We start from the raw sequence: 16,132 nt of genomic DNA, 5'->3' as shown, positions 1-16,132 counted from the left end.
TAGCAAACTTTGAACTTAATTTGAGTTCAAAGTATTAGGTCACTGTTAACTTTCAAACTCCTACTGAAAAGGACAAAATATTCAAATTTTTATATTTTTTCAAAATCAGTGTGAGGATGCCACAAATATGTTAAAGTTATATAAGAGATTGATAGACTGCTTGTTTGGATCTGAACTTAATCTGTATATTTATGCATGAAGATTACTTTGAAAGGATAATAAGATGTATAAACAACATTTTAAAGGAAGAGGAATAAAATCTTTAAACAAATGACAAGATTAACAGAGCTTAGATCTGGGTATCCAAGAGGGATACTCTAAAAGTTAATATATTATTAAACAAATCACAGCTTATTAAAGTTTTAAAGTATATGCTTTAAAGAATTAAAGAACACCTTTATCAGATGCCTAGAGGATATATCTATCAACCTTCTTATCTGTCTTATATGTTAAATTGCTATTGTTTACAGTTCTGTGTTAAAAATCACTTACTGTCTTCTACCTTCCAATGATCATATTATTAATACTGGTATTCAATCCACCAAGCTGGTGTTTATTTATAATGCATATTTTCTATATCCTTTTACCTCGGATTCAATTTTGCATTTGTACTAAGAAACAGTAAGTTTCTCAGTGCCGAAGCTCTTTTATCCATCTGCTAATGACTTGAAATCAGGAACACCTTTAATCTGGAAGTCTAATACCATTTGTCCAAGCACTTTGCCCTATTGAGCAAAACAAATGGAAAAGTTCTAAATGTTTAGAGGACTCTATTACAGTTACTAGTTTTCATGTAACACAGCTTTAAAAAGTTACTTCTCTTTAAATAATTTGGATAAATAAGATTTTATTTGATATACTGACAATTAAGAAATTTCAGAAATGCATACTAAGGGTAAACAGTTACAAATAAAAGATATTACTTGATAGATGAATTCTAGATGAAGCACAAATAAAAAAGTTTTATGTGAATAAAGGAGATACTGAATCAGAAAAGCTTAATGCTTATGTGGGAATGTACTAGTTACAAGAACACAATAGAGAAGAAAAAGTGTAAGAGGAAAATAAGAGTCACATACAGAGCATAATGCACAGGTAAATGTATAAGTAAACTGAACATATAAATAAACTGAAATATCTTCTTTCTGCTAGTGATTCGCCATGTGAGTAGAAGTTTTTTTTTAATTTCATCAATGATAACTGCACGTTATCAGCTCAGAAAAAAATCATAGCTGAAAATGTGAGCTATTTTTATCACCTTTACAATTTTTTCTTTTATCTGATGACTACAGCTTAGCATGATTTCTTGAACTTCAGAGGGTTCAAATGATTTATTAAAAGACAGCAGAACTACAGAGAAAGATCACTTATGTACTTCTGGCCTTTTAAATTTTGAACAGAATAAAATTATTTCTATGATTTCTTCTTCTTTTTTTTTTTTTTAACAGCTGAAGCAGACCGAACTTTTATTAAACAGACAGTGGATACAGGTGAGGTTAACAGTGGTGTCCAAATGGTGAGGCATGGCCCCCGACACACACACACACACACACACACACACACACACACACACACACACACACACGCACGCGCGCATGAGGACCTAAAGTTACTCCCACTAAAAGCAGACTGTAATACATATTTATTAGAAATTACATAGTCACCACCAGTTATCAATAATAAGTAAGACCTTCTATTTGAAGTAAAAGTTTCAAAATTAGAGGCAAAATTTAGAGCTGAGTTAAAGCTACTTCACTTTAGTTCCTTCCTGGGATGACCCAGGCATGTTTCAACCCACAGACTCTGGACCTGATAATAAGATAATAACTTTCTTTACCTCAAATAATGGCTCTTAGCCTATAGAATACTAAACACTCTTCAGTTTCAAGATTAAGTCATATATGAATTATTATCTTAAACATTGTTTAAGTTTTCTCTTTTGTTATATGGTCTTCAAATCCTCTAAAACAATACTCACTAAAATGAAGACAATTATGCTTCCTCAAGAAGTTATCAAAAAGACTTCACTTCTGTTTTATTCCTCATTCCAAACTAAGAGCTCTGTAGTATTAGTGTATATGTTTTATAGAGGCCTACTGATACAGACAGATGTCAGCAACACATGGGAAAAGATGGAAAAGAGAAAGCATTCGCTGCTCAGATACTCACCTGTGGGCCACTTCTTAGTAAGGCAGTGCCTCCACCACCAAGGGAATTTTTCAAACAAAGTTTAACACATACGTTCCTGGCAATTAGTATCTACAGAATTAAAAACAGAAAAGATCAATTATAACAAGTTTTACCAAATATCAGAACTGCTGAAGGAAGCATCCACCTCCTAAAGAAACCCTACAAGTCAGTCCTTGGATAGCTGTGAAAAATTAAAGTTGGAGATTTAAATGTAAGTATGAATGTAAATATTTTATTCAAAATGCAGTGAGTGAAATACTGAAGCTATTCATCCAGAATATTTTCACTCAGAAAAGAAAAGCATGAGGTAAATGAGAAAGGCATTTTTCTTTTAATTTGTACCTAATTACAAACTTCTAGAATAGTTGTAAAAATATGAATTCCCTATATTTGTCACCCAGATTTTCTAAATCTTGTTTTATCATTTCTTTTTCTTTCTCTTTGTATACACACACACACACACACACACTTAAACAAATATGTTCTTTTTTTTCTAAATTGTGAGAAGAAGCTGTAGGTATGATGCCCTTTGACCTCTAAATTATTCAGTGTGTTTCCTAAAAGTAAAGACATTCTCTTATTTATCAGTATAATTATCAAAATCAGAAAATTAGCATTTCTATAATTATCTAAACTATAAATTATTCAGAATTTTCCATTGCTGCAGTACAGCCTGTTACAGTGAAATAAGTTTCCAGATCACACAGTGCAGCTGGCCTTTATGTGTGGTCATCTCCTTTACTCTAGAACAATTCCTCAGTCTCTCTCCTGTTCGACACTGACATTTTTAAAGAATGCATGCCTGCTATGTCCATCAGTTTGTGTTTGATGTTTCCTCATGATTAGGTTCAGGTTCTGCATTTAGGGGTAGGAATGCACAAGAGCGATACTGTTTTCCTTCTCATATAAGAGGACATGTGATGTTGATCTGTCCCATTACCAGCAAGAATGAGAAAAGCAGTGCTTGACATCTGGGATCTGAAGATGCTACCAGCTAGGCCTTGGTGTTGCTAGGAGATAACCGGTACTCACAACCTGGCTGAGGTGTTTTATTGTACATAAACTATTTTCCAGAATGTCAGTATTAGTCAAGGCTACTCCAAGACCTTGTGGCAAGAACCCTCCATTTTCATGCCTGGACAGAGATAAAACAATGAATACTGTCATCATTATACAGGTGGTCAAACATCCCTCCGTTCTAGCTAACATGTGCACCTGTGATTTCTTTATCAGCTACAACTCTCGTTTTAGTCTAGTCTTCCTTCCCTTTATATAAGCTTTAATAAGACACCCAAAACAGAATTACCCCTGCTTCCTGACAGATTACAATCCCCAGTGCCAAAGAATTGATGCTTTTGAACTGTGGTTCTAGAGAAGACTCTTGAGAGTCCCTTTGACTGCAAGGAGGTCAAACCAGTTCATCCTAAAGGAAATTGACCCTGAATATTCACTGGAAGGACTGACACTGAAGCTGAAGCTCTAATACTTTGGCCACCTGATGCAAAGAGCCAAATCATTGGAAAAGACCCTGATGCTGGGAAAGATTGAGGGCAGGAGGAGAAAGGGATGGCAGAGGATGAGATGGTTGGATGACATCACTGGCTCAATGGACATGAGTTTGAGGAAACTTTGGGAGATAGTGAAGGACAGGGAAGCCTTGTGCACAAAGAATAGGACATGACTTAGCAACTGAACAAGCCACTTCCTAACCCTTCTCCCAGATGACCTAACATACCCAAATTCTGAGTCCTTGCTCACACCCTTTCATTGAGAGGCCCCAGGGTGTCCCATGGTGTGCATTTCCCCTCACTGCTTGTTCAATCACAAGTGTGTTCCGGTAGTGTTAGGCTGCAAGGCACTGACACTATTGATGACAACTTTTATCAAATGGTTAAGGTATGTTTGCCTCCTTTATCCATTGTAAGTTACTGTTTTCCTTTTGTAACTAACATGTATCTTATAGGGTGATACTTTGCTGCTATATATATATATACCCTGGTAATATCCAACTTTCTTTCATAGTTTTAGCATCCACTGATGATTCTTGCCTGAGTCAATTATTACTAAGGTGATTGCCTGTGATATTGTGATTTATAATGTTATCAAACTCAGGTTTGACTGCTTGCTGCTCAAGAGTCAATACTCAAGAGAGGAGTGTTGATTGGGAAGGAAAAGTTGCTTTATTCAAGAGGCTGGCAAATTGGGGAGAAGACTGACTCTTGTCCAGACACAAACTCCAAAGATTTTGCTTCATATGAAACTTTTTAAAGGGAGAATCATTTGGGGAAGGGGTCAGAGTTGTCCTACTGTGGGCAAACTTTCTTCTGATTGGTTGGTGGTGAGGTAATATGGCAGTACTCCAGGAATCTTGCTCTCAGCCTGAAGTTACTGTCCTCCATGTGGGAGGGGGCCTTAGTTTCTGCTGAACAATTCGAAGAAAGTTTTACATATGTTCTCTGAGGAAGAACCAGGATCCTACCCCAAGGCTGCACTATTGTTTCCTGATTGTTCCTTTCTTGTGTCTGCATCCTCTCCCTTACTTGATAAGCAGCTGTTTGAATCTGCCCTTTGGAACTCAGGGAAGGTCAGAGAGGTTGAATGAAGCCTATTTTGTGCAAGCAAGAAACAGGAGACAAGGAAAGGATTTGTAACTGGGAGACCCCACAGGATGTTGCTCTGTTTCAATAATAATAAATATATATTTGGTCTTCCTCACTGTTTCAGGTACAAAGCTTCTAAAACACTTGGAACACGTTAAGTGCTGAGAGGGAGAAAGTGGTCTTTTGGTTTGTCAATAAGGTGACTTTTAGGAGAATCTGCCAGTCAATGCAGGTCAAATGTAAGAGACATGGGTTCAATCCCTGGGTGGTGAAGATCCCCTGGAAAAGCAAGTGGCAACCCATTCTAGTATTCTTGCCTGGAGAATTCCACAGACAGGATTCTCGTGGGCTACAGTCCATGGGTCGCAGACAGCTGGACATGACTGAGCATACACACTCCACTCCAGTTCAGATCACCCAAGAATGGGAGCTGGTCACGAGAGGAAACAGACACTGGGATGAGTGGGTTAAAACTTTCAGTCCCGTCCCCCTGACCTCTGGGGATTGGAGGCAGGTTTGTTGGACATGCGGTCAACTGCCAAGTGGCCAATGATTTAATCAGTCATGTCTACGTAATGAAGGCTCCTTAAAAACTCGTAAGGACAGGGCTCAGGAGAGCGTCCAGGTTGGTGAACACGTGGAGATGTGGGGTGAATGGGCACCTGGAGAGGGAGGGAAGCTTTGTGCCCCTTCCCCTATGCATTTGGGCATCTGGCTGTTCCCAAGATGTATTCTTCTGTAATAAATCAGTAATCTAGTGAGTAAACGGGTTTCCCGAATTCTGTGAGCTACTCTAACAAATTATTTGAACTCAATGTGGGGGAAAGGGGGCGTGTCATGGGAAACTCTGATTTATAGCCAGTTGGTCAGAAGTACAGGCGGCAGCCTAGAACTGTGACTGGCATCTGAAAGGGTTGGAGGGAGTCTTGTAGGACTGAACCCTTAAACTGGAGTCTGATGCTATCTTACAGTCAGGGAGGATAATAGCAGAACTGAGTCAAATTGTAGGATACTCAATTGTCTAGAGAATTGGTGATGGTGTGGGAACACCCTCCCAAGCTGAAATTCGGTCCAGGAACACAAAATAATGCCAAATGGTAATATTTCTACTTTCATCATTCTTTCTACATCAAGGATATTTCTATCATAAGGAAAAGCTTTCCATTCTCTCCTATATATTAATATTATTTCAGACTTTATTGCATTTTTATTTTATTCAATGGGTTATGATCCATAAATATTTAGTTTATTTTGATGGTCAAATTATTCCAAGTTTGTCTTGTATGAGCTCCTTCCGACTGGCCCAGGCCTTCTTTTGCTTTATCTCCACCATTCTTTGAGCATTTCTCTACTTCCTGCCACCAAAGATGTTCCAAGCTCATCTTTTTTTTCCTCCACTCCAATCCTAAAAACACCATTTCTCACAACCTTTGTTCTAGTGTAGAATAACATTCAGAAATTAAAATCTGGACACTTGGTGTGTTCGCCACTACTGGATTGTCACTGATTCCATACCCTCTCAGCTCACAGGAAAAGGAAGCAATTGTATATATACATGCATAGAAATGCAAAAAGGCAAAATGGTTGTCTGAGGAGGCCTTACAAATAGCTGAGAAAAGAAGTGAAAGGTAAAGGAGAAGAGGAAAGATACACCCATCTGAATGCAGAGGTAAGGAGAGCTTAGAAAGAAAAGCAAGAAGAGATAAGAAAGCCTTCCTCAGTGATCAATGCAAAGAAATAGAGGAAAACAATAGAATGGAAAAGACTAGAGATCTCTTTGAGAAAATTAGAGATACCAAGGGAACGTTGGGCTTCCCTGGTGGCTAAGACAGTAAAGCGTGTGCCTGCAATGCAGAAGACCTGGGTTCAATCCCTGGGTTGAGATGATCACCTGGAGAAGGAAATGGCAACTTACTCCAGTACTCTTGGCTGAAAAATTCCACGGACGGAGTAGCATGGAAGGCTACAGTTCATGGGATCGCAAAGAGTTGAACACAACTGAGCAAAATCTCAAGGGAACATTTCACGCAAAGATGGGCACAATAAAGGACAGAAATGGTATGGACCTAACAGAAGCAGAAATATTAAGAAGAGGTGGCAAGAATACACAGAAGAACTGTACAAAAAAGATCTTCATGACCCAGATAATCACGATGCTGTGATCACTCACCTAGAGCCAGACATCTTGAAGTTCGAAGTCAAGTGGGCCTTAGGAAGCATCACTATGAACAAAGCTAGTGGAGATGATGGAATTCCAGCTGATATATTTCAAATCCTAAAATATGATGCTGCGAAAGTGCTGCACTCAATATGCTGGCAAATTTGGAAAACTCAGCAGTTGCCACAGGACTGGAAAAAATCAGTTTTCATCCCAATCCCAAAGAAAAGCAATGCCAAAGAATGCTCAAACTACTGCACAATTGCACTCATCTCACACACTAGCAAAATAATGCTCAAAATTCTCCAAGCCAGGCTTCAACAGTCCATGAACCATGAACCTCCAGATGTTCAAGTTGGATTTAGAAAAGGCAGAGGAACCAGAGATCAAATTGCCAGCATCCACTGGATCATAGAAAAAGCAAGAGAATTCCAGAAAAAAATCGACTTCTGCTTTATTGACTATGCTAAAGTCTTTGACTGTGTGAATCACAGCAAACTGTGGAAAAAACTAAAGAGATAGAAATACCAGACCACCTTACCTGCCTCCTGTGAAACCTATATGCAGGTCAAGAAGCAGCAGTTAAAACTGGACAGAGAACAATGGACTGGTTCCAAATTGGGAAAGGAGTACATGAAAGCTGTGTATTGTCACCTTGCTTATTTAACTTATATGCAGAGTACATCATGAGAAACGCTGGGCTGGATGAAGCACAAGCTGGACTCAAGATTGCCAGGAGAAATATCAATAACCTCAGATATACAGATGACACCACCTTTATGGCAGAAAGCAAAGAGCAACTAAAGAGCCTCTTGATGAAAATGAAACAGGAGAGTAGAAAAAGCTGGCTTAAAATGCAACATTTGAAAAAGTAAGATCATGGCATCTGGTCCCATGGCAAATAGATGGGGAAACAATGGGAACAGAGACAGACTTTATTTTCTTGGGCTCCAAAGAAATGGTGACTGCAGTCATGAAATTAAAATATGCTTGCTCCTTGAAAGAAAAGCTATGCCAAACAGCGAGGGTATTAAAAAGCAGAGACATTACTTTGCCAACAAAGGTCCATCTAGTCAAAGCTATTGTTTTTCCAGTGGTCACACGCACATGTGAAAGGTGGACCATAAAGGAAGCTGAGTGCTGAAGAATTGATGCTTTTGATGGAGAAGACTCTTGAGAATCCCTTGGACTGCAAGGAGATCAAGTCAGTCAATCCTAAAGGAAATCAGTCCTGAATATTCATTGGAAGGACTGATGCTGAAGCTGAAGCTCCAATACTTTGGCCACCTCTTGCAAAGAACTGAGTCCTTAGAAAAGACCTGATGCTGTGAAAGATTGAAGACAGGAGGAGAAGGGGGTGACAGAGAATGAGATGCTTGGATGGCATCACCGACTCAATGGACATGAATTTGAATAAACTCTGGGAGCTGGTGAAGGACAGGGAAGCCTGGCGTGCTGCAGTCCATGGGATTGCAAAGAGTCAGACACAACTGAGTGAACAACAAATACACGTACACACATATACCCACACACACATACACACACACACATATACCTAAATACACACACAGATGTTGTACTCTATGTATATTTCCTTTCCCTTTATATTTTCAAAGTCATGAGTTTATCCTGATACCTCCAATCTAACCACAAAAGGGTCTTTCTGGAGTTGGCCTGCATTTTAAGTACACTCACCCATCATGAATAGGCAGTACACAGCATGCCTTCAACAATGGCAGCTGTAATCAAGGGGAGCATTCACAGGATACTGATGCTATGGTCCTTGTGGGCATGCATGGCCAGTGCTGCGTGTTAGCAATCCCTCTGCCTCAGCCCTGTTTAGAGGACAGTGAGCGCTTCTTCTAGTCACCACTCTACAGCTACCGGTCAGATTTCCCAAGCATCAGTAATGGTAATGGTGGCCTTCATATCAGCAATGTGCTTCTGTCAATCCTAAATTGATCCCCTTACCGCCCCCCCCCCCCCCCACACACACACTGTTTAATTGACAGTTCATTTGAAAAAGGTTTAACCCATGGTAAAACTTGCATTTTAACATTATAGAAACTTCCTTCCAGTTTCTTTGCTATGGTTTCAGCACTAGCATAGCTAACTGCTATCAGTCTTAGAATTCAAATCTGTTTGTCAGGACACAAAGTTGGTGGTAGAAAAAAAAAGTCCACATATGTAGCATATATCAGGTGACCATGAGGTTGGTATCAAGATGAATCTTTTTTCCTCTGAAGTTTTTTGTCCTTCAAACATTTGATCATGGACTAAACCAGGTACCATGAAGTATATGCTGAAGTCAGAATATCCTTTTTTTTTTTTTTTTGGCCTTGAGGCCTATGGGATCTTAGTTCCTCAATCAGGGATCAAACCTATGCCCCCTGCATTGGAATCATGAAGTCTTAACTGTTGGACCACCAGGGAAGTCCCATAAGTCAGAATATCTTAGTAGGCAGTCCACAAGTGTTCCAGGGAAGACTTACTAGTGACCTCCAGACAAAGCTATATTGTATCTTCTGTGCACTGTTCCCTGCACTCAGAGCATGAGGGGGACATATACGTGCACACACATATCATATTAACAGTGTGGACTAATGGCCTGTTTCCATATGTGTATATTTATATTTATTGCACATCATGGAGATACTTCAGATACAATCAACACTGTCCAGGGCAGCGTGAGACGGTATATCGTGACCAAGATGTGGATCTGTGAAAGGAGTGGCGGCAAAAAAAAGAGGAAATTCAATGGAAAAGAAAAGGTAGCTGACATCCTTGCATGTAGTAGAGATATCCTGTCATTTAGTAACAAAATATTTTCCTTATGATATTTTAAACATTGTTTTGATTAATTTCTTGAATAATAACATGAAAACAAATGAATATAATTGAAGCTATGCAAGGATGCATAGTAAAATAAAATTATTATGGAAGTAGAACAACTATGCTGATGGAATGCACAGGCATCAATATAAAAATTTATACATTCAAAATTTGTTCTGGGATTAAGACTCATAGAAGCCAGCTTCATCATCAATGGCTTGAAAATAACTTTTTCCATTTTGCTTTGATGCCTATATGCAGGATACTTTGTGTTAATCACAAGACTGGTGTCAGGAGATTTTTTTCTCTCTTAAACTTTTTACCTTCGAGGAGCTGAAACAACTAGACTTTGATTTTCTTTTCCGCTGTGCAACTTCAGCGACCAAATTTCATTAGAATTAGATGCATTTACTATTACTCAAATTAATGAATAAAAGGAATGTTTAAGAGCAATTTCTAAATGTTATTTTAAGCAAAAATTAATTTTAAGTAAGAGAACCTGCCCTAGGTTACTATTTCCTTTGTAAGTTGATGACTGTTAGTATGTATCTGACTCATTTTTTCTCTATGTACATATAACCAGGTGGAATGTGGGCTTAATGAGAAGATTGTAAATTATATGAGAACTGTTATTAATCATGCTTCTATAACTACTGAAATTATATTCACAGAAAAAGTCTGCTAGTGAACTTCAGGTGATACAGAATTCTCCCCAGACTTTTCTCATTCGTTTCTTTATTTACTGGACAAATACTTCTAAGCAGGATGCATACTAGTCTTCCATAACAACCCCGGGCAGTGTGTGACAAGAGAATAATACAAGATCTTTTAGGAGCTCAGGGAAGGATGAAATGCTGGCCAAGATTGGTTCTCATTATGTAAAGTTGCATCAATTTAAGCACAGGAGTGCTAGATCAGGGCACTAGCCCCAGAGCCACATGTACCAGCCATCTCATCATACTTTAGAAACATCGATGTCCAACTAATGCAGGGGAGGGACACCTCGTTGCAGAGAGGGAAACTGTGAATAAGACTGACAGTTTATCTACAAAAACAGATAACCAAATTTCAGATAATTATTAATTATCAAGACACAATAATTAATAATCAAGATACTAATCTTAATATTTAAAAACTATAAAAATATTTTACCAGAGACTTGAAAAACATAAATTTTTCAAACTAGCATCAAACTAAGGTCATGATACCCACACTAATAAATTTTGGATCACTTTAGACATGTCAGTACCGGATCAAGGCAAAGCCTCAAACCCACATGTACCACACATCCCATTATCTCGGAAACATCAGTGTCCAGCTCTGCAAAAAGAAATGCTGTAGAGGAGAGTCTGTCACCGGGCTGCAGAGAGGAAGACATGAGGGCAGTTTTCTGGTAAAGTGAGGTAAGGGGTGGAGTGCAGAATGGGGAGCTAGACTGCCTGGGTTTGAATCATGGCTCAATAACTGTGACCTCCAGTGCATTATTTATCACTGTATGATGTACTTCCCACCTAGTATCATAAGAAACTCGTGAGGCAGAATAACTGAAATTTAAAAGTGCTGAAAAAGTCCTGAGTAGATCAGATAGCCTTTCACTTAATAACACCCGTTGAATGAATTGATACAGTTCAATATGTGTTTAAACTGTGACCTTCTCTCTGGAATAAAGAATGCTGTATCGTAGTTAACATCTTCCATTTGTTGGGTGTTTTAGTTCTGCAAAAGAGCCCAAAGGTATTTAACATGTACCCTGAGGTTGAATCAGGACCCTGTCCCAAGGCTGCATTATTGTTTTTAGATTGATCCTCCCTTGTCTCTGTATCACCTCCCTTCCTTGATTAGCAGCTGTTTGAACCTGCTCTTTGGAATTCAGGGAAGGTCAGGGAGGCTGGAGTCTATTCCCTACAAATAAGAAAAAAGAGACAGAGAAAGTCTTTTGCGCCCAGGAGCTCCACAGGGTCCTGCTGGTTTCAACACTATATAGATTACTAAATTCAGTTTGCATTTCCACAACTGGAGAGTGATGTGGGCAACTGGTAGAAAAAATAGAAGAGAACAATAGAGTAATGAAAGATTTACAGAATAGATTTTATAAAAAGCTAAGGAAATTCATGTTATTTAGCTATGAGAAAATAATGTAATGAGTTAGTGTCACTTAACAGGGATTACCTGCTGATCAGTTCCACAGAAATAAGGGTATAGGTGATTTGCTGTAAAGTGTATCCAGAATTATTTGTTAGAGATCAGAAAAACAGAAAGCATTGCAAAGTAGTGCTACTCAAGCAGTGATCTCCGGCCGGGGGGCACGTGAATAGCCTGGGAGCTATTAGAATTGCGTATTCCAATCTCATCCCCAGACCTATAGAATCTGGATGTGGGTGGAGTGTGGGGAAGCTGGCAATCAGCTTTAATGAGCCCCCAGGCAATTCTGTGACTGATACAAGTTCAAGTTTCTTAAGATTTTCCCTAGGAAGGGTATGCATTTGAAATAGCCCTCAGAGGTGGGCATTTACTCCCCTGGAGACTGCTAACCTGAATAGTGATCTGACTGCCCACCCCTGCACCAAGCCCATCCCAGGGAGCGCTGCTCACCAGAGCCTTCCGACCTCACCGCCCCCACTACTAGTGACACAAGGGAGAGCTCAGCCTGGCTGGTGCCAAGCGCTCAGCCGGACAGATCTGCCCGTGGAAAGATCTGGGGAAAGTGAAGGTGATGAAAAGGAGATATGATAGAGAAGGGCAAAGTGGCAGGAAGATACACTGTGGACAAAAGTAGGGAAACACGTCAGGAAACAGTCAGAATAAGTATGAACATGAGAATGCAGGAAGAGTGGAGATTCTATGTCAAGTCAGAGTTGAGTTCAGTAAGGGAAGGAAGGAGGCGGGAGATGGTTTGTGAGGGAGTCGCTGCCAGCTGACAGGAATCGGTGTGTAAACAGCACAGAGGTGCTTGGTAAGTGGTGGACCCTGCCAAGGGCTAGTCATGACCACGACTGCACCCAAGAGAAGCAAGGAGGATGAGCAAGCGTTAAGAAACCACACGAGCTATGTTCCAGAGGAACAGAGGGCAGCCTGCTGTGAAGTTCAGTGATGAGCCAGATGACCTCTGCACTTTCCCAGTTAATGCTGATTACGGGACTGGTGTGCTATATAGCATGTACACACACACACACACACTATAGTGTATGTATATATAATTAGCTAGAAATACCTGTGGTATTTATTACTTTTTTTGCAAATGAATAGGTATTTTTATTGGTATGTCTAGGCCATTTGCTTCAAAAAATTGTCTTTAAGTTACATGAAGGATAATTTTAAAAATAAATATTTAAAGAGTGGCATTGCTACTAACAAATTCTTTAAAATTTTTGTCTTACAATGTGACATAATTTAAATTTGACAAAGCTCATAAAAATAGAAAAGTCTTCTGTTTTGGCTGACCGAGCATATTACACACAGTGGGGTGCTTCATAATTACTTCTTTTAATGTGCTGAGCTTGCTTTCAGTATTCATTAGAGATCAGACTCCAAGTCAATTTCCTGTTAGTTTTGGCTAAATTATTATTGGTGAGCTATATGGAAAAATAGACCATATCAATTGATTATATGTAGTTTCTGGAAAGCATTAAATGAAAAAAGAAAGAAAATGCCTCTGTGTGGAATTAGAATAGCAACAACAGATGATCAGACTAAATCTCAGAACACACTAGTGAAATTCACTTCTCTCATTGGCTGGTGTAGGTAATGATTGGCACCATATGGATTTGCTCAAAGCAACAAGAAGCAATTTAAACTCTTTCCTTCTTAGTGAAGTTACCAGATGCCCCCAAGAAAAATACATGATTTTTCTCTAATTTTAGTTATACAAAAAATTTAAAAATCTTAAATTTAAATATATTACAACTTTCACAATTTCATCATGATTGAGCACACCTAAGAAATGGTGTGTCACACAAAGAAAATACGAACCTCTTAGAAATCGGTCTAAACATTAAGTTATTTGAATATATTCAAAGAGATGTTTTGTATGGTATGTCCAAACTGTTCTACTATGGTGAGTTTATTAGGAAGAATGATGAACTAAGTCCTTTGTTCTCAGGAAAATCTCAGCACTGGTGTGTGTGTGTGTGTGTGTGTGTGTGTGGGTGGGTGTGTGTGTGTGGGTGTGGGTGTGTGTGTGGGTGTGTGTGTGTGTGTGGTGAGGGATATGGGTGGGTTGTGGTATGGCTGACAGGAAGGTAAGCCTTGTGATGACCACATGCTTCTCTAGATAACAAAGTCAGAAATGGCTTTTCTAGTTTTACGCATTTCCTAGAATTTGGTTCTTCAAAGTACAGATTTCAAGATTAGCCAAATACTGATAATGGCCGTACTATTTTTAAATTACCGTATTCTGGAGTGATATTTAAACTCAGCACTCCATGCTGTTGGTACTCTTAACTGCCGACCTGCTTAGGAAAATCTGTTAATGAGCAGAAAGTTGGGACTACATAGGGTATTATTTCTTCAGCCCCTAGTGCAAATAGCTCTAAATCTCAGGACAGCATTGAAAAGGCCTTGCGGTGAGTCCGCACTTACTGGACAAAGTGGCACGGGCTGCTGCCGGCCCTGCGGGGTGGGTTTTCCTGGCTGCCTTGAAGGCGCATAGGGATAGCGCCCTCCGTGATGCTGCGTGAGTGCGCAGACCACAGAGAGAAGAGTAGAGCAGCGTGTACACTCGCTGAAGAGAAGCTGCGAGGCCTTGAGGAGCCAGGGGTTGGACAGTGAGGCAATGAGGGATGGTGACGAGGAACATCGCGACACCACGGGTCCCCGCTTGGCAGCAAGGCCCACTGTGCGGCAAAAAGGGGCGCCTGAGCAGCCCGTGACCAAGGCGGGCATCCTCAAGGGGCCCCCGGTGAGACTGGGATCACAGCGCAGCGACCATGTACTCGGGTGGAGTTGGTCGACTTGGGTAAGCAGTTTTGGCAAAAGCAAGGGGAAACCTTGGCAGCTTGCCTTTTGTGACTCTGGGACAGAGGGTTGGGCCTCTGGCACCTGTGGGGGGTTTTGGGGATCCTTACTGAGAGAAGTAGAGAGATGACATGCCAGACACCATTGGAAAGTGTGAAGACCCTGCAGGGGGCCCGAGCCGGCAGGGTCCCGTCCGGGTTACACGGATGCAAACGCGAGCCGATTTTCTGGCTGCAGGAGTTGACAGAAATAAAATTGATAGATAGCACAGCGCAGTGCTCCTGGAGCTACTGAGGCAACTGAGACTGGAGCCGCAGTTTACCGAGCCTGGAAGCACCCACAGCAAGAGATACAGTCGGGTCAGTTAAAAGATTACATGGCGCCCAAGGACGTTCCTTTCGGTGATGCCCTTTTCTGCTCGGAATAGGACTCAGACCAAGGTGCCCTCTGGCAAAACCCAAGCAGGGGCCAGAGACCCCAGGTAGAACTTGCAGTTCACTGGTCACTAGGTACAGAGAGTACCGGCCCTGGTTGACACTGGGGCTGAGCGCAGCCTCGCTGACCGCAAGCCGGGGCGGTTTCCCAGACCTAGTGCATACATGGATGGCTTTGGTGGCCAAACGGTTCAGAACACGGCTGTGTTCTACAGTGAGTAGGAGTGTACTGCAACTGTGTCCTGTGATGTGGTACTCACCTGATTCTCTTGGAGATCTAGAACAGAGTTGAAAGCATTTGGAATCATGTGGGTAGACTGTAAATGCCACACAAATCCCCTCTTTGAAGGGGTGGGCCTGGAGCCTGCGTTTGGGGGTGGGTGGTGGTGGTTTGGGGGTCCTTAATAAAAAGCTCCACAGGGGTGGAGCTGCCCCGTGGAGGCTTTCCTGCGATCCCACAAGGACAGATGGTGGACTGGACTTGGCCATGGGAGATAAAGGCACTCCACATGCGGTGGGTGGCTCTTCTCTAGCCTGGTAAGGGCAAGGACTGGAACATGAGTTTCAGATGATACCTGGTATTGGGTCTCGCCGTGTATTGTGGATGTAATTGTTTTTGTAGCTGCTTCTGTTGCAAGATATAAATTCAAGGGTCAGAATTACTTGCCAAGAGAACACTGCGGAAGATGGATTGGGGTAGACTGTGACGTGAGAGACCCTGAAGGGGTGGAATGTAGGGAAAGAGCAAATTAGCCAAGATGGTGTGGTCAGGCTCTCTCGCTTCACACCCTCTTGCTTTCGCCCCATAGTTTGCAGATACATGGTTTTGTAACAGCTGAGGTCACTTACAGCACTGCGCATGTGCATCACCATGCACCCACTCGGCCGCAGGCTACTTTTGCTCTGTAAGCCTATAAGCTCTCCTGAAATAGCCCTCGTGACTATGCTATGGCTGCGTCATGGCG

At 40.9% G+C, this 16,132-nt stretch overlaps 1 protein-coding gene across 1 annotated transcript in view; it reads right to left on the bottom strand.

Annotated features, from left to right (window-relative positions):
- The window catches only part of LOC136145498 (uncharacterized), a 147,500-nt gene continuing 131,368 nt past the window's right edge, over positions 1-16,132 (bottom strand). The window contains exons 5-6 of the mRNA XM_065903807.1: positions 2,170-2,259; positions 1-725 (exon numbers count right to left, since the gene is read on the bottom strand). Coding sequence (XP_065759879.1) covers positions 648-725; positions 2,170-2,259 — 168 coding nt within the window. The 3' untranslated portion in view covers positions 1-647. The remainder of the gene's footprint in view (positions 726-2,169; positions 2,260-16,132) is intronic.

Source organism: Muntiacus reevesi, chromosome 13, assembly GCF_963930625.1.
Source record: "Muntiacus reevesi chromosome 13, mMunRee1.1, whole genome shotgun sequence".
Lineage (NCBI taxonomy): Eukaryota > Metazoa > Chordata > Mammalia > Artiodactyla > Cervidae > Muntiacus > Muntiacus reevesi.
Note: the sequence above shows the minus strand (reverse complement) of the source record. Positions and strands in the feature narration are given on the sequence as shown.